The sequence below is a fragment of the Macadamia integrifolia genome, unplaced genomic scaffold (genome assembly GCF_013358625.1).
Source record: "Macadamia integrifolia cultivar HAES 741 unplaced genomic scaffold, SCU_Mint_v3 scaffold2487, whole genome shotgun sequence".
NCBI lineage: Eukaryota > Viridiplantae > Streptophyta > Magnoliopsida > Proteales > Proteaceae > Macadamia > Macadamia integrifolia.
In genome coordinates, this window is record NW_024868746.1 from 13,522 (window position 1) to 28,483 (window position 14,962).

The 14,962-nt window shown below is 40.6% G+C and overlaps 1 protein-coding gene across 1 annotated transcript; it reads right to left on the bottom strand.

The window, feature by feature from the left end:
* Nucleotides 1–281: 281 nt before the first annotated feature.
* On the bottom strand, nucleotides 282–4,478 carry LOC122066603 (bifunctional adenosine 5'-phosphosulfate phosphorylase/adenylylsulfatase HINT4-like). Its single transcript, XM_042630430.1, has 6 exons — nucleotides 4,070–4,478; nucleotides 3,942–3,988; nucleotides 1,465–1,541; nucleotides 1,317–1,383; nucleotides 700–792; nucleotides 282–553 (listed from the first exon to the last, which is right to left on the bottom strand). Exons 1-5 carry the CDS (start codon nucleotides 4,139–4,141, stop codon nucleotides 741–743), a joined length of 315 nt encoding a protein of 104 aa, XP_042486364.1. The 5' UTR covers nucleotides 4,142–4,478; the 3' UTR covers nucleotides 282–553; nucleotides 700–740.
* Nucleotides 4,479–14,962: the final 10,484 nt, after the last annotated feature.

Sequence of the window (14,962 nt, forward strand, 5' to 3'; positions counted from 1 at the left end):
TCGGGCTAAACATGTCGGTCCAAGTCGGGCTTGTAAACGAGCAAGGCCGATCGAGAGCACATCGGATTGTTACCCTGCACCATGTACTACCTATTTATAAACAGGCCGGGCTTAGGCCTGAGTGCCTGACACGTTTATTAATCAGGCTAGTCCAACTCTGGTCATAAACATGTCGGGCTCGGTCAGGCCTACATGTGCGGGCTTGGGATTGATACCCCTAATTGAAACAATGTATCTAGCTAGTAATAAAGTAGAAAATACTTGAATAAAGGGCAAGAATATTAATAAAAAGGTAAATCTCATTGAAATAAGTTACTAATTCATAAACTTACATCGTCAAGTGTTACATAGAAGATTCAGTGGGGAATACAATATCCAATTATGATTCCAACAAATAAGAAAAACAAGGCAAAAAACAGGGAGGTCCCTCCACACAATACATTTAGAGGGTTTATTTCCATCTGAAGGAATCTCATCCACGAACTCCATGTGTGAAACTATCAGCCTTTTTTCCCCAACTTGCTGATCCATTCTTTCAGTGTGTCAACTCTGTCTGCAATGTCAAAGGTAAAACGTTAATGCATAGCTTAAGGATTTAAAATATTTTGTTATAGGTAATAGTATAGTAAATTAGCGTTTGAATATTTGCAATACATAATAGAAACAGAGACAGACAGAAACAGAAAAGAGATAGACTACATTGTTTGGATCTGGGAGACTCCTTTGAAGCATTATTTTATTCATTGCATTGCATGAAACCAAGTCATGCCTCCCCACATGATCATCCATGATCTATAAGAGGCAAACATAGAAACAAGAAACAATGAGATTAACTTAAGAGTCAAATCCATGATCTATTCATCCATTGAATGCATCAAATCTGTTAATCAACTTCCATTCTCACAAGTTACAATCTAATGAAATGAAAATTATCAAAAATTCCAAATGCAACCCCGCATCATACATGTCATAAGGAAATTGACCGCCCCTTTCATTCACAAATTTCAAAGGGACATGCCTCGGAAAATTTTGATTTGTTTGCATTTCATTTGTTGAGAACAGGTCAATAGTTTTCCATCCTCGACAGAGAAGGTTGAGAATGCCTTAAACTAACAGCAAACTACTAACTAAGCTAACCTATATCACAATAGGGACACTCCCCCTATAGTGAATTCGTGATCACTAACAAAGAGCATCACTGCCAACTGTACTGCAGGGGAAAAAACATAAATACCCCAGTAGTAAATGTACATAACTTAACAGCATGAACCCACACTCAATAAAGAACATTTGTTTTTCTGATGAAGAAACAATACCTATGCTGCTTGGAGTCTGGAGCATCTCTATGTAGTAGAGTTTGTCCCACATACAACATATGGCTCACTGGAGAATGAATAAAAATTGGAGATTTGAAGAAAAGTTAAATAGACCAATGTTAGCCAATAATTATACTCAGAGGAGTACCCAATTGATAATCTGCCATTCTCCTTTGGAGGTCTTTGACTGTTGAAATGTGCTCCACAGGAATGACAAGATAATGCCTACCAGTTTATCAAAGTATAAAGATCAAGCTAATGAAAGAAATTTATCAATTGATTTGATAAGCTCTATAGATAGACATAAAAAAGAAAAAAAAAAAGTGATTGCTAAGCACTATCTACATCATACATAAATGATAAGATAAAGTAAAAGCTATATGACCCATCATGTTCTATAACCAATGAAGAGTAATAAAGTATCTGATTTGAAGTATTTGGAGGGAGGAAAATTCTCAAGCTTTCTTTAGTTGCATGAAACAGTTGCAAGAACAGTTCTCGATTTGGCACAGGAGCATGAAAAAACTGGCAGCAGGAACAGTTAGATGTTCACTATATAATGTAACAACAATTATATGGTCGCATTTATAGATTTATTTATACAACCTTATTTTCTTATGATATTTGTAGATTTAAATAACAACAGAAAACTGAAAAAAAATAAAAAAAAAAATAAAAAAAACCTGAATACACTGAAGGATTAATACTGCCAAAACAAAAATTTCTGGTTGTAGGAAGTTGTGAGATCCCTAAGTGGGACCGACGTCTTGGAACAAGAAACCTGTGAAACTATGGTTTTTTTCATAGGGAGAACTCAAATTTAAGAGATACCAAATCAGTTCTTAATAGATTTGGCTAGAAAGCAATCAGCAAACACAACATATTTTTCAAACATTTCAGGCATGGATGAAGCTCTCTACTTGTCAAAATGTGAAACATAAGCCTCAAAAGCATGAAGGCTGTGCTTCAGGAGCTTTTCTTTTAAATTTATATTTTAGATATAAATAGATGAATATAAAAACTACATGACTCATTTACATAAACAGAAGTCACAAGATGAAGAGCAAATAGATAGAAAAATTAAAAATAAACACTCTAGCAGGAAACAGAAGAGAAGTAAAGTTTTACCTTAATTAGATTTGAAATAAATTTATGATAGATATTGAAGAAATTTGAAAGGAAATAGTTAGCAATCTAAGTGATAAACAAATTCAAAATAAAAATTTATAATTAAGTTTTAAAGTTTTAACACCTTTGAGACTTAAGCTTTTCATAATAAACCTCACATGCTTTTCAAGTTCTCAACAAATTGCTAACACGGTCGAGGTTTATGGTGACAATTTTTTAACTAAACAGATAATAGAGAAGATCATATTAATAAGAAACTGAAAGTAAAAGGGATAAGATTATATAAAAACAATAAAGGGAAGGGGAGGGGAGGGGAGGGGACCTCTAGAAGAACCACAAAGGGACTACAGAATCGGATACTGATGCAGATAAATAGTATTTTGGCTTATTTTAGCACAATGAAAGCCAAAACACTACAAATGCTATATAGCTATCGATTCCTTCAAGCACAAAATGACCCATATTTTGGTCTCTGTCACGTTCCATAACTGCAGTACCATCCCTTTAAGTCTTTAACCCACCATAAAAAAAACCCCTTTATTTCATAAATGGGGATCAGCCAAAGAGAAAGAAAGCTTCCACCATCTCCAGAATTTTCTCTTCCAAGTTATGTTTACAAGAAATTCAGAGATATCACTCTATAACAGAGAAAAGCAAACTAAAGAAGCACAGACTAATATTACCATGGCGATAAGGCAAAATTTCATTTACATGGATCTGAACGGTCCATCAATTTGAGCCACCCGGACAATTGGTTTGGGCAACTGATTGGTAAACGTTATGGATTAGTTGTACACCTTATAAATTAGTCACATGTCAAATTCAATCAAATACCCTCTGATGAATGTCTATGAAATTTTATATTTTTCAGCCTTGTGTATGTCCTAGAACCATCTTGTAGTCCTTAGATTTTCAAATCTTATTTTGCCACTTGGTGAAGTCCGTTTGGACTGAAACTTCCCTTTGGCCAGTTCAGGACTTTTGTTCACAGTCTACCCCTAGTATTTGTGAAGTTAACTTCTAAGAGCTTCCATCCATTCGCTACATCTCCTCATAACTGACAATTAACAACTTTTTGAAAGCAAGAATCAACAATCTCCAGAACCATAAAAAATTCCAAAAATTCAGTACCTCCAAGCTAAAAGTCCCCAACCTTTCAATGTGTATGCAATGCAGTTTAACGGTTCAGATATGCTTTCTTATAAAGCCGCATTTTTACATTCCCCAACAATTATATGTTAGACCTAAGATAAATAGTATAATAAACGAATAAATAAGTCCGAAAGATTTGGATTCAAGTATCAAATCTGCTTAACTATAAACTCTTTTAGTTGTTGAGACAGGAACCTGACTAAAACGGTGCAAAGAATGATGTTTCTACTGTAAATTTGATCGAAAGCCTCAAATTTGGCTCCATCAACAAGAATATGTTATCAAAATTAAAACTCAATAAAAAATCACAAGCAGAATAAAGGAGTTTTAGATTTAAATAGTTACTTGAACGCGGAAGGGTTGATATCTTGAAATGCGACAACCTTCTCATCCTGCACGAGATGAAAGTGATTCAGAATTTCTTAAATAATGCAAGGAAAAGAAATGGAGAGAAGGATCCTTTAGTGTCGCACAGAGTGGAGGAGTTGGGTAGAGGTGGAAGAAGAAGCAATCTGACAGAACACACATGGCCCCGCTCCTGCCATTTCCCTAACCCCAACGTCCGTCCTTCCCAAGTTCCAACTGTTTCTCCTCTTCCTCGGTTAACTTGGCGCACTAGTTAACCGGCAAACGAACAGTTATCAGTCTATGGAAACAAAAGTCGCGACTTCTGCCTTGCGACTTTGCGAATCGCGAGCCAGTGTTGTGAAATTTGTTCCGGTTAGAGAGGCCGCTCTCTACCCTCCGCTAAAAGAACCAAGAATTTGATAAGTAGAAAGTAAAACTCAGATGTAAACCCTAAATTGAGCCCGTGAACAAGGAGGGAAATGATCTAAAACAAGCAGATGAGTATGAAGGATGGATTCTAGCTTGCGCCCATGGTGCAAAGCCAAAACCCTAGCGTTTTCCTACCTTTCCCCCCTTCTCCACCTGCGAGAGAGAAGAGAGAGACTTGTGCGGCTGAACGGAGACGGAGAAGAAAAGGAAGGGGACATCGGGGCAGGGAGTCAACTCAATAGCTTCAGATAGTGACACGCCGAAGAAGAAGAGCCGAACGGAGATGGAGAAGACGCTGCAATCACCGGAAACAAGAGAGACGAGATGGGTTGGTTCGTGGTGGGAGGCAGGAGAGATCTTGGGGGATGTGAGAGAAGGGACTGTATTTTGATTTATTGAGTTTCGAGGTATATCTGTCGTATTAGTATTAGGTACAAATCAATGAACGACTGCGATTTTGAGATCCCTTTTGAAGGGGTGAGATTAGTCCCGACCAGCTATAAGGTTAACTGCTCTGCCGACCAGAAAAACTTTTGCCATAAATAAATAAAGGAAAAAAATGCTGAAATAAAAATAAAGTAAAAGAAAGGGGATAAAGCTAGAGAGAGACTCACAAGTAGGTTTCTCTACTTAGCCCGAGGGATGCATCATAATATGAGCTTCCCTACTTGACCAGAGAATCACTCTTACAAGGGTTACTCTACTTGGCTTTAGGGAAAGGGAGACAATTAAAATAAAAGCAATAAATTGATGGTTCTATGGCTAGGAGGGGCAAAGCCAACACATACACTAGCCATGAACCTTGGGGAAAGGGGATAGCAATAATGTAACGACTGAAAATAAAAATCCTAAATTAAGAAAGAAAGGGTAGTCAGAAGAGGGAATGAGAGGGGGGAGAGAAGACTACTGAAGGAGCCTACTTACTTGAATCAATGCTTGAACTTGAAAAAAAAATTGCTCCACGGCTCGTGATCTTGTCACCTAGATCTAAGCCTAAAACTATAACTTAAAAAATTACAACTCAATTGCATAAATCATAAACAAAAAAGGCTGAATAAGAATAAAAGAGTGCTTGCATTAATTGACATAAAAAAAAACTATTACAAAAGTGATTAAAACAAAAATAGAGAAGAACTAGAACTAAAGAGAGAGCAAGAGAAAGAGAGAGCAACTAAAAAAAAAAACTAGAAGAAGAATGAATTGTCTCCCCTCCTCTTACATGAGTTGTATTTATAGGGAATGGGGAGGTAGGGTAACAATTTTCTCTTTCCTAAAAGAGAGAAACCCACAATTGATTGTGAGATCTTTTGAGACCAAAAGTGCTAAGGTGGAGGAGAGAGAAGGGAGAAATAAAATTTGAGAAATTTCCTATAATTTGTTTGCTTATTTTCTTTCCTTTTTTTTTCCCTAATTTATTTTTCTTCTTTTTCTCCCTCCAAGGGACGATTTTTCTTGCTTTATGTGATTTGGACAATCTTTTGGTGGGTGGTGATGTGGAGGAGAGAGAAGATTTGGACAATCTTTATTTCTCCACTTTTTTTTTCTTTCATTTTTTTTACAAATTGGATTTTATGATTTTAGGGTTGGTTTTCACGTAGGGCATCCTCACAGACTTCACTTAGCTTAGATTTAGTGAAATTAGTGAGTGGATCAATATAGGGTTTCAAGATACACCCAATTTCCTCAATACACAAGTCTAGGTTAAGCTAAATTGGGGAAGACTTAGGTTGAGCTCATGGAATGGTCATTAATGGCTTATGAAATCACTCTCACACACCATACATAGGTTTAATTTCATTTTCCCCAACTTAGGATTAGGTTAGGATGTTAGGTCATAGAGGATTTACTCAAATTCCCAAATCTTAGGGTTTTGGTTAGGGGTTTCATAGGGATTGTCCTTAAACCCAAGGTTGAGTGAATAACCTTGCTAATATAGGTCTCTTACTCTAATTTTCTCCTCTCATATGTAGTCTTTATGGTTGGGTAGGTGGGAGTTGGTTGGGTCTCCATTACTTCCAATAAAGAGTGAAATGGGAAGGAGAGAGAGAGAGAGAGAGATATTTATGTGTGTGTGTGTGTGGAGAGATGAGCATATGGGCTTACCTCAAGAATGGAGCCCTAGCCTTCCTCCTTCCTTCCTCCCTTGCTCTCCTTGTCCTTCTTCTTCCTCTTCTTTCTCCATTTCCTTGTTTCTAATTTGGTAGGAGAAGAAATGAATGGTAAGAGCCCTATTTATAACCATTTAAGTCCCAATAAGGGCTGTTTGGGGAATTAATGGGTTTTTACTCAATACCGGGTTATTTCACTATTCGGCACTAAAAACCCACTTTGAGATGTCCTGCCACATTAATCAACTCCCTAACACATTGTTCTATCAATGTGGATGAGTTTAGGTGATCGTGAGGTCTCGGGTCCCACGGTGAGATAACCCAAAACTGGCCTGTGCACTCACCGTATGGTGTTCACCAGTGGATGCTCCATCCGTCGGTGACCATCAGCCTGTGAATGCTGAACTGGTCACTTTGTATGGAGATCTCTCCTCAGTTTGAGTGGGGCTTTCTCCAGGGTTTCTAGTGTGTGTGAGGTTCAACTGACCTTTCCCTTTGGGTCTGGAATCCACTTAAGCATGGGTAGCAGTTGCAACTGGGGTCGCCCTTCCTTCCTTGGTAAAAGACGGATGCAACCCAGTACTCACTGGTACTGGTGTCCTTTGGTGTCACACCTAAACATTAAAATAGGAAGTTTTAGAGTTTGGGTATAACACACCCAACAAATCCCTGATAACCCCCTCCTGGTAGTCACAGCACCGGTAACACATCGGCCACGCCGAACAGGTTCCCGCCTCTTGCAACAATCACATCGTACCACGGGAGTGACACTTCGAAAAGTCTCATCAAACATACCATAATGGGTTATTCAACACCTCAACCCCTATTAGCAAGGGTGTGTAGCATAGGGAGTGATACCTAACCACATATATACTATATGCCTTCATAATGATACAGTTAGTATGGATTACACGATATCAGAGAGACCTCGGCCACAAAGTGTAATCCATCTCCAAGTACAGTCTCGGGTACACGATGCCAAAGAGACCTTGGCCACAAAGTGTAACCTGAGGCCGTTTACCTAATCTAGCATAAATATCACAATTGAATATGGACTACGTAACACCGGCAAGGCCTCGACCACGAAGCGTATCCATTTCCAAATGTAGTCCTGGGGTACACGATACCAGCGAGACCTTGGCCACAAAGTGTAACCTGCGACTACAACTAATTCTAATGCACATAATCAATACATGAATGCAACATACATACGGTAATCACGGCACCGATACCACCTTGGCCACGTCGGATTCTGTCTCACAGACACACACACATCCAAACACACGGTGATCAAGGTATCGGTACCACCTCGGCCACACCGGATCCCGTCATACAATTCCATACAATTCATATCATGATTGTAAACTGAAAATTTCAATTAAACATATAATTCTAAGCATGTGAGCAATTAAATAAATAATAATTATTTCAAAAACAAAAATAGTCCATCCCTCACTTATTTTATGATTTATTGTGTTAGGGTTCAAGTATGGCCACCGATCGATCAATTCAATTCTTACTTCGGGGCACGTCCACATCATTGTCCTAAATATAAGGGAATTGTACATCAGGATGCATCAGAAACATCAGGAGGGATCCACACAAGTCACTCCCAAAGGGTACAGACACAGTTCTTAGGTGACAATACTATCACCGGAAACACCCACCGGAAACAGGGCATTTCCACTGGAAATATTAGTCTTGTTTTTGGTGGAGGTGATAAAAAACACATTAGGCTCATTTTTCCATCAGAAACAACCCACCAAAAATAGCTACAGTGCTTCCTGTGCCATATTTTCGGTGGACACAGAAAAGTCCAACTCCAATTGGGGCTTTTCGGATCGGGCCCGATTGTCGAGATTTGTTCCTTGGAGTTTGTAGGGAATGTTTCTAGCATCATTCTAAGCCAAGAAAATCCCAATTCCATCGATCCATATGGGAGATACGTCGATCGAACGATCAAAACCCTTGTTGGTCTTTTGGCATTACATGTTACCAGAGCTCACTAGGCTTGGTTCGAGCTCGACAACAACACCAGGAGGGTAGAACACCCATCATACAACCCTAACATGGTGTGTACACTAAGATTCTATCCATACCTAGCTTTGTCTAGGTAAAAATGAAGAGAACGAGTGGCATAAGAGGTTATACTTACCTCCGGTAGTGATTCTGGCAACAAGGTGGTAGGTAGCACCAAGGTAGGCCTTCAATCCTCTTCTCCTTCCTCTTCTTCTTCTTCCTCTCCTCTTTCTCTCCTCTCCTACATTTGGGCACAAGGGAAATGAGGAAATGAATCCTCAATTCCCAACTTATAGCTTAAGTTGGGCCTTAGGGTCCATTTGGTTTGGGCCTCTTTTGAACCAATCGGGTTAAAATGAGTTTTGGGACACAAGGACCTACATACTTAGGTCCATAAGGTGTTCACATCAAGAGGAATGTGTGGAGGATGATTTGGTATCATCTAAAACCATTTATGATGCGGGTGGTGAGACCTACGGGCATCAGAACCTCGACAACAGCTAGTGTACCCATAAAAAACGGGCTCTGGATTCATGCCCAGGATGCTTCCGATGGCTTGTTTTTGGTGATTAAGATAGCAAGCTGTCTTGATAGCTTGTTGTCCTATGGTTGGCCTGGCACAGGTGGCTACCCTCGGACATGCTCAAGGCCTTTCGAAAATTATGAAGCGTGTTAAAAATCAAGTGTGAGGAGTCGGGTCACTTATCGTCTGGGATCAGAAGGTATGAACCCCCTCTAGTTAGACAGGCATATAATGCACGAACATGTGGGGTCATGCTTACCTCTTTGAAAATGCACAGCCGTGAGTCAAAACCCGATCGTACTTTTGATCTCCAATCCGAGGCCTATCACAACAGTTTCAAATTATATCGGATTAGGGCACATGTGTAATAGATTATGTGTGTTTAGTGATGGTGATTTGAGAGATACTATTTTGATAGAAGCACACAACTCTCCATACTCCATTCACCTAGGCAGCACCAAGATGTATAAGGATCTAAAGGGTTCCTACTGGTGGAGGAGAATGAAGAATAATGTGGCCATGCATATGGCAAGGTGCCTCACATGCCATCAAGTCAAGGCTGAAAGAGAAAGACCTTATGGTTTATTATAGTCGCTACCTATTCTGGAGTGGAAATTGGGAAATATCACCATGGACTTTGTCACAGGCTTACCTTGCACTAGCAAGGGTTTGTATGCCATTTAGGTAGTTATGGACTTCTTGACTAAGGTATCTCACTTCATCCCAATTAAGGTCACTTTCTCCATGGATAAGTTGGCCAAGCTGTACATTGACAACATCATCCGGTTGCATGGTGTGCCAGTTAGCATCATCTCCGATCGAGATCCTAGATTCACTTCCTAGTTTTGGACATGTGTGCAGAAGGCTATGGGTACACGGTTGAATTTCAACATGAGATTCCACCCATAGAACGATGGACAATCGGAGAGGACTATCCAAACTTTGGAGGACCTACTTCAAACATGTGCCTTGGTTATGAGTTACAGTTGGAATGAGCACATCTCACTTATTAAGTTCTCCTACAACAACAGTTACCAGGCCACCATCGGTATGTCTCCGTTAGAATCACAGTATTGTAGGAAATGTCAGACACCTTTGTATTGGGACGAAGTTGGTGTGACACATTCTAGGCCTAAACTTGATACAGGCCACTAGTGAGAAGGTGAATGTGATCAGAGAAAGAATCAAGATAACTCAGTCTAGACAGAAGAGTTATGCAGATGTCAGGAGGAAGCATCTAGAGTTTGGGGTTGGAGATAAGGTATTCTTTTGGATCTCCTTGGTCAAAGAGGAGATGTGGTTCAGTAAGAAGGGAAATTTGAGTCCTAGATTTATGGGACCGTATAATGTGCTGGAAAGGATTGGATTGGTAGCTTACAAAATAGCTTCACCGCTAGAGTTGGAGGGTACATATGATGTCTTCGATGTATCCATACTGAGGAAGAACATTCCTAATCCCACTCACATCTTGACTTACATACCACGTGATTTGGATGAGGATTTTTCCTACATGGAGTATCCGGAGAAGATTGTTGACCGTAAAGACCATGACCTCCGTAACTGCATTATTTCTTTTATCAAGGTGAAATGGATGAATCACTCAGAACATGAAGCATCCTGGGAACGAGAAGATAAGATGAAGAAGCAGTTCCTTGGACTATTTGATTTACTAGGTATGTTTAATTTTGAGGATGAAATTCTTGTAAGGTGGGGGGAATGTTACACCTGTGCCCTAACCCGGTCTAATTTAAACTGTTGTGATAGGTCTTGAACTAGAATTAGAAAGTATCATCGGGTTTTGGCTCATGATTGCCAATTGTAGAAGGGGGAGAGATAAACCCACATGCTCGTGTATTACTTGCCAATCCAAATGAAGGGGATTCAGACCTTCTGATCTCAGACGGTAAGTGACCCGACACCCCACATTAGAATCTCGATATGCACCAAAACTGTTGAAAGACCATAAGCACAACCTAGGGTAACTACCTGTACAAGACTAATGGGTGGATAGTGAGTAGTCAAGATAACACAATTTGCTATCTTGACCATCAAAAACATGCCAACAGCACTTGGGCCTGAATCTGGTGGGCTAAATTTGGTGGTCATCTGTGCTGCTGAATTAGCTCCGATGCCCATGGACCCCACTGTGAGGGTAGGGGCCAGAGATGGATGGACTATACATCCCCACCCTCTCTTCTCTCTCTCCCTCCACCTTCATGGCGAGGGGGTGGGGTTCAAGTCATGTGTGCTCACTTGTGAGCCCCGCACTATCGTATTGCCGCTTGGAGGTACATGGAGGCCTATTTCGTAAGGGTGTGAAATTCGTCATTTGAGATGGGGGTTTTGATGATGGTCCAATTTGGGGATCAGGATCATAAAAATGGGGTTTGGAGTCACCATCTAGGGTTATGGGCCTAGGACCCAGGGGTGGGCCCGATTCCTAAGAAAAGGGCCCAAAATTTGGTCTGGTCCAAACATTTAGGGTAAATGTTAGGTTATAGAGTTGGGAAGGTGTTAAGCACCCAATCTGCCCGGTTCAACCGGTCTTCTTACTAGATACTTGAGAGCGAAGATTTTCCATAATTATTACTATTTCCATATGTATGGCTAAGTTATCACACATATATACATTAATTGAACTCAAACTATTATATACACTAAAACAAGGCTTATTAGACATCTACATTATGCCTAAATGAGGAGAGAGATTATACGTGAATTTGACCTCTGTTTCGGGTCAAGAGGGGTGGGCCCCTAGTTGGTACTGGCTCGGACTATCTTTCGTGTTCTCCCAGCTCAGGGGAAGATGGTCTTGACCTCCAACTTCCTTTCTTGAGAGATACTGATTGTGATGGTATCTGGGCAGAGTTTCGGCAAGGAACAGTTGCTTTTGGATTTGGATTTGGACAGAGCTTTGGTTAGGGAAGGCTATTTCTAGCTTTGGATTCAGACAGAGCTTTGGCTAGGGAAGGCTATTTCCAGGCTTGGGATGAGGTGACACTTCGAAAAAGCTTCCATTGAGGATAGGCTAGGGGAGGGCTAGGTTGAGGTGGCACTTTGGCAGAGCTTCCGTTGGGAATGGCTATTTCTGAAAATATTCCAGGGAAACTCGAACAAGGGTTCGGCTAGGAAAGGCTATTTTTAGGCTTGGGATGAGGTGGCACTCTAGCAGAGCTTCCACTTGGGATGGGCTAAGGGAGGGCTAGGCTAAGGTGGCACTTCGACAGAGCTTCCGCTGGGAATGGCTATTTCTGAAAAGATTCCAGGGACACTCAAACGGTTTGGCTAGGAAAGGCTATTTTTGAAAAGAAAAGGGCTGACCTAAAAATGGATTGAAGAACTCCAAAGTCCCGAAGAACACTTTGAAGATCCGAACAGAGTTTTAGATCTTAACAAAGATCTCTTCGTAGACCCGAAGAACATCAAAAAGGGGGGGTTTCTATCTCAAGAATGCTCAGATCCGAATAGAGTTTTAGATCTTACCAAAGATCTCTTCGTAGACCCGAAGAACCTCAAAAAGGGGGGTTTCTATCTCAAGAATGCTTAAGAATGCTCAAGAACACTCAAGGGAGGTGGCTCAAGAACATACTATTTTGGCTAAAAATTGGATCTAACTAAGAATTTGGATTGGCGATCTTCAAGATCTCGAAGAACACTTCGAAGATCCGAATAAGTTTTCGAGTCTTGACAAAGATCGCTCCGAAGATTAGAAGAAAATTAAGAGGGGGGAGGGGAGGAAAATTTCACTCTGAAAGGGGATTCAGGTGTCTATTGGTGTCTCTTTTCTAAGGGAGGGGGTATTTATAGTTTTTTTCAACCAAATAGGAGAGGGGGAATCCCTTTATCCAGTGGAAAAAATGGGGGCTCTTGCCTAAGGTGAAGAGATAGGATTTTTGTCTAATGGGTAAAAGGGGGGTTGAAGGCAAAAATGGGCAGGGAGGGCTTTTGTCCAGTGGGTAAAAGGGGTTCTCAGAAAAAATAGGAGGAGAGAGAAATTTTAGCTTGAAAAAAGGTGATTTTCAAAAAAGCGATAGGAGAGAGAAAGTTTTGCTAGAGAATGCAGTTTTCAAAAAAGTGAGAGGAGAGAGAAAGTTTGAAAAAGGTGATTTTTGGAAAAACGGGAGGAGAGAAAGTTTTACCAAAAAAGGTAGTTTTTAGAAAAGCAGGAGAGAGAAAGTTTTGCCAAAAAATGTAATTTTCAAAAAATCGAGAGGAGAGAGAAGGTTTTGTTAAAAAGACAGTTTTCAAAAAAGCAGGAGGAGAGAGAAGGTTTTACCGAAAAAGGTAATTTTTGGAAAAGCGAGAGGAGAGAGAAAGTTTTACCAAAAAATGAAAATTTTAGAAAAGTAGGAGAGAGAAGGTTTTGCTAGGAAAGGAAATTTTCAAAAAAGCAAGAGGAGAGAGAAAGATTTACCGAAAAGGCCGTTTTTGGAAAAACGAGAGGAGAAAGTTTTTGGCAGGGGGTGCGGGTGATGTCATGGGTGCGCGAATGCATGGGTGTGTGGGCAATGTGCATGGTGTGAGCGTAATGTGTTTACGCCATGCGGCAAGCCTGCGTACAGTGTGTGGCAAGCCCACGCACAGTGTATGGCAAAAATGTGATTTTTCAGGGAAGGTTGCAAGAGATCTGTCGGTCTGATTTTGGCGTACCATATATAATCGAAATCGTATTTCCAAGCACTTTCTATCTGTATAGTCATCTTGATCCGATTCTTTCTTATATAAAAAGCCAAAATTGGACCCCTTCTCTCTTGCGCAGGGATTTCTAAGGTTTCAGTCTCAGGAGCATTTTAGGGTTATCTGGGTAGGTATGGGATGAATTTTTAGTGTGTTTGTGTTAGGTGAGGGATATATCTAGGTTTCTAGTGGGACTGTTCGTGTGCATGACATATGTGCGGGAATACATGATTTTCTGGGGATGATTGCTGGAGATCTGTCAGTCCAATTTTGGTGTATCATATATCTTCAGAATCGTGTTTTTAAGCACTATTTATCTGCATGGTTATCTTGACCAGATTCCTTCATATATAACAAGTCAAAATTAGACCTTCCTCTCTCCCACGTGGGGATTTATAGGTGTTTGGGTAAGGGAATGTTTCCATCAGCATCTCTGTTGGTTGAAAGTCAGAAGCCACATCCAAGATTCATTTTTCATCATAGCTAGAGGAGGGTGATAAAACTGGGTGACTACAGAATGCCGCTCTTTGGCCAAGGCTATGCCAACGATCGAAGGGCAAAGAAAAGAACGACCACATTTTGTCACCCGGAGCATATACTGCCGTCATCTTGCTTAGTTATGATGGAGTTGAAAAAAAATACAACAGATAATATCTCTAAAGTTTTAGGACTTACTTGGGCTGCCAATTAGGGGAAAGGAATTTGCTGCTCTTCCAATCCTACAAAAAAAGTTAGTACTTTGATCCTGATTCTTCCTTAGCTGGGCCTCGCATGTGCCAGTTCAGGGAAATGTGGTCTCCAGGCTAGGTCTTTCAAGCCAATCTGGACTATCTAGGACTGATGGTTACAAGAGAGGAATTCACTGCTCTTCCAATCTTGCAACAAGTAAAAAAAAATTGTTTGATGCTTGGATTTTCCTTAGTTGGGCTTCACATGTGCCAGTTTAGGGATTTGGTCAATGAGATCGGGCCACTTGGATCTGACTCAAAGAGAAAAGGCCTCTGGGGTCGAGTTAACAACATTGGGCCGCTTGGGGCCTGATAAAAGTGATTGGGCCGCCTAGGGCCGAGTAAATACAATTATGCCACTTGGGGCCGAGTCAATGAAATTGGGCTACCTCGGGCCTGGTCAATGAGATTGGACCGCCTAGGGCCAAGTAAATTCAATTAGGCTACTTGGGGCCGAGTCAATGAGATTGGGCCACTTGGGGCTGGGTTAATGAGATTGGGCTGCTTGGGGCCGGGTAAATTATGTCTTCTCTT

Excerpts from the sequence above, each read along its gene's own strand:
- LOC122066603 (XM_042630430.1), bottom strand. The coding sequence starts at position 4,141 with ATGGCAGGAGCGGGGCCATGTGTGTTCTGTCAGATTGCTTCTTCTTCC. Across the intron at positions 3,989-4,069 it reads CTACCCAACTCCTCCACTCT|GATGAGAAGGTTGTCGCATT; the intron begins GTGCGACACTAA and ends CATCTCGTGCAG. Across the intron at positions 1,384-1,464 it reads AATGGCAGATTATCAATTGG|TGAGCCATATGTTGTATGTG; the intron begins GTACTCCTCTGA and ends TTCATTCTCCAG.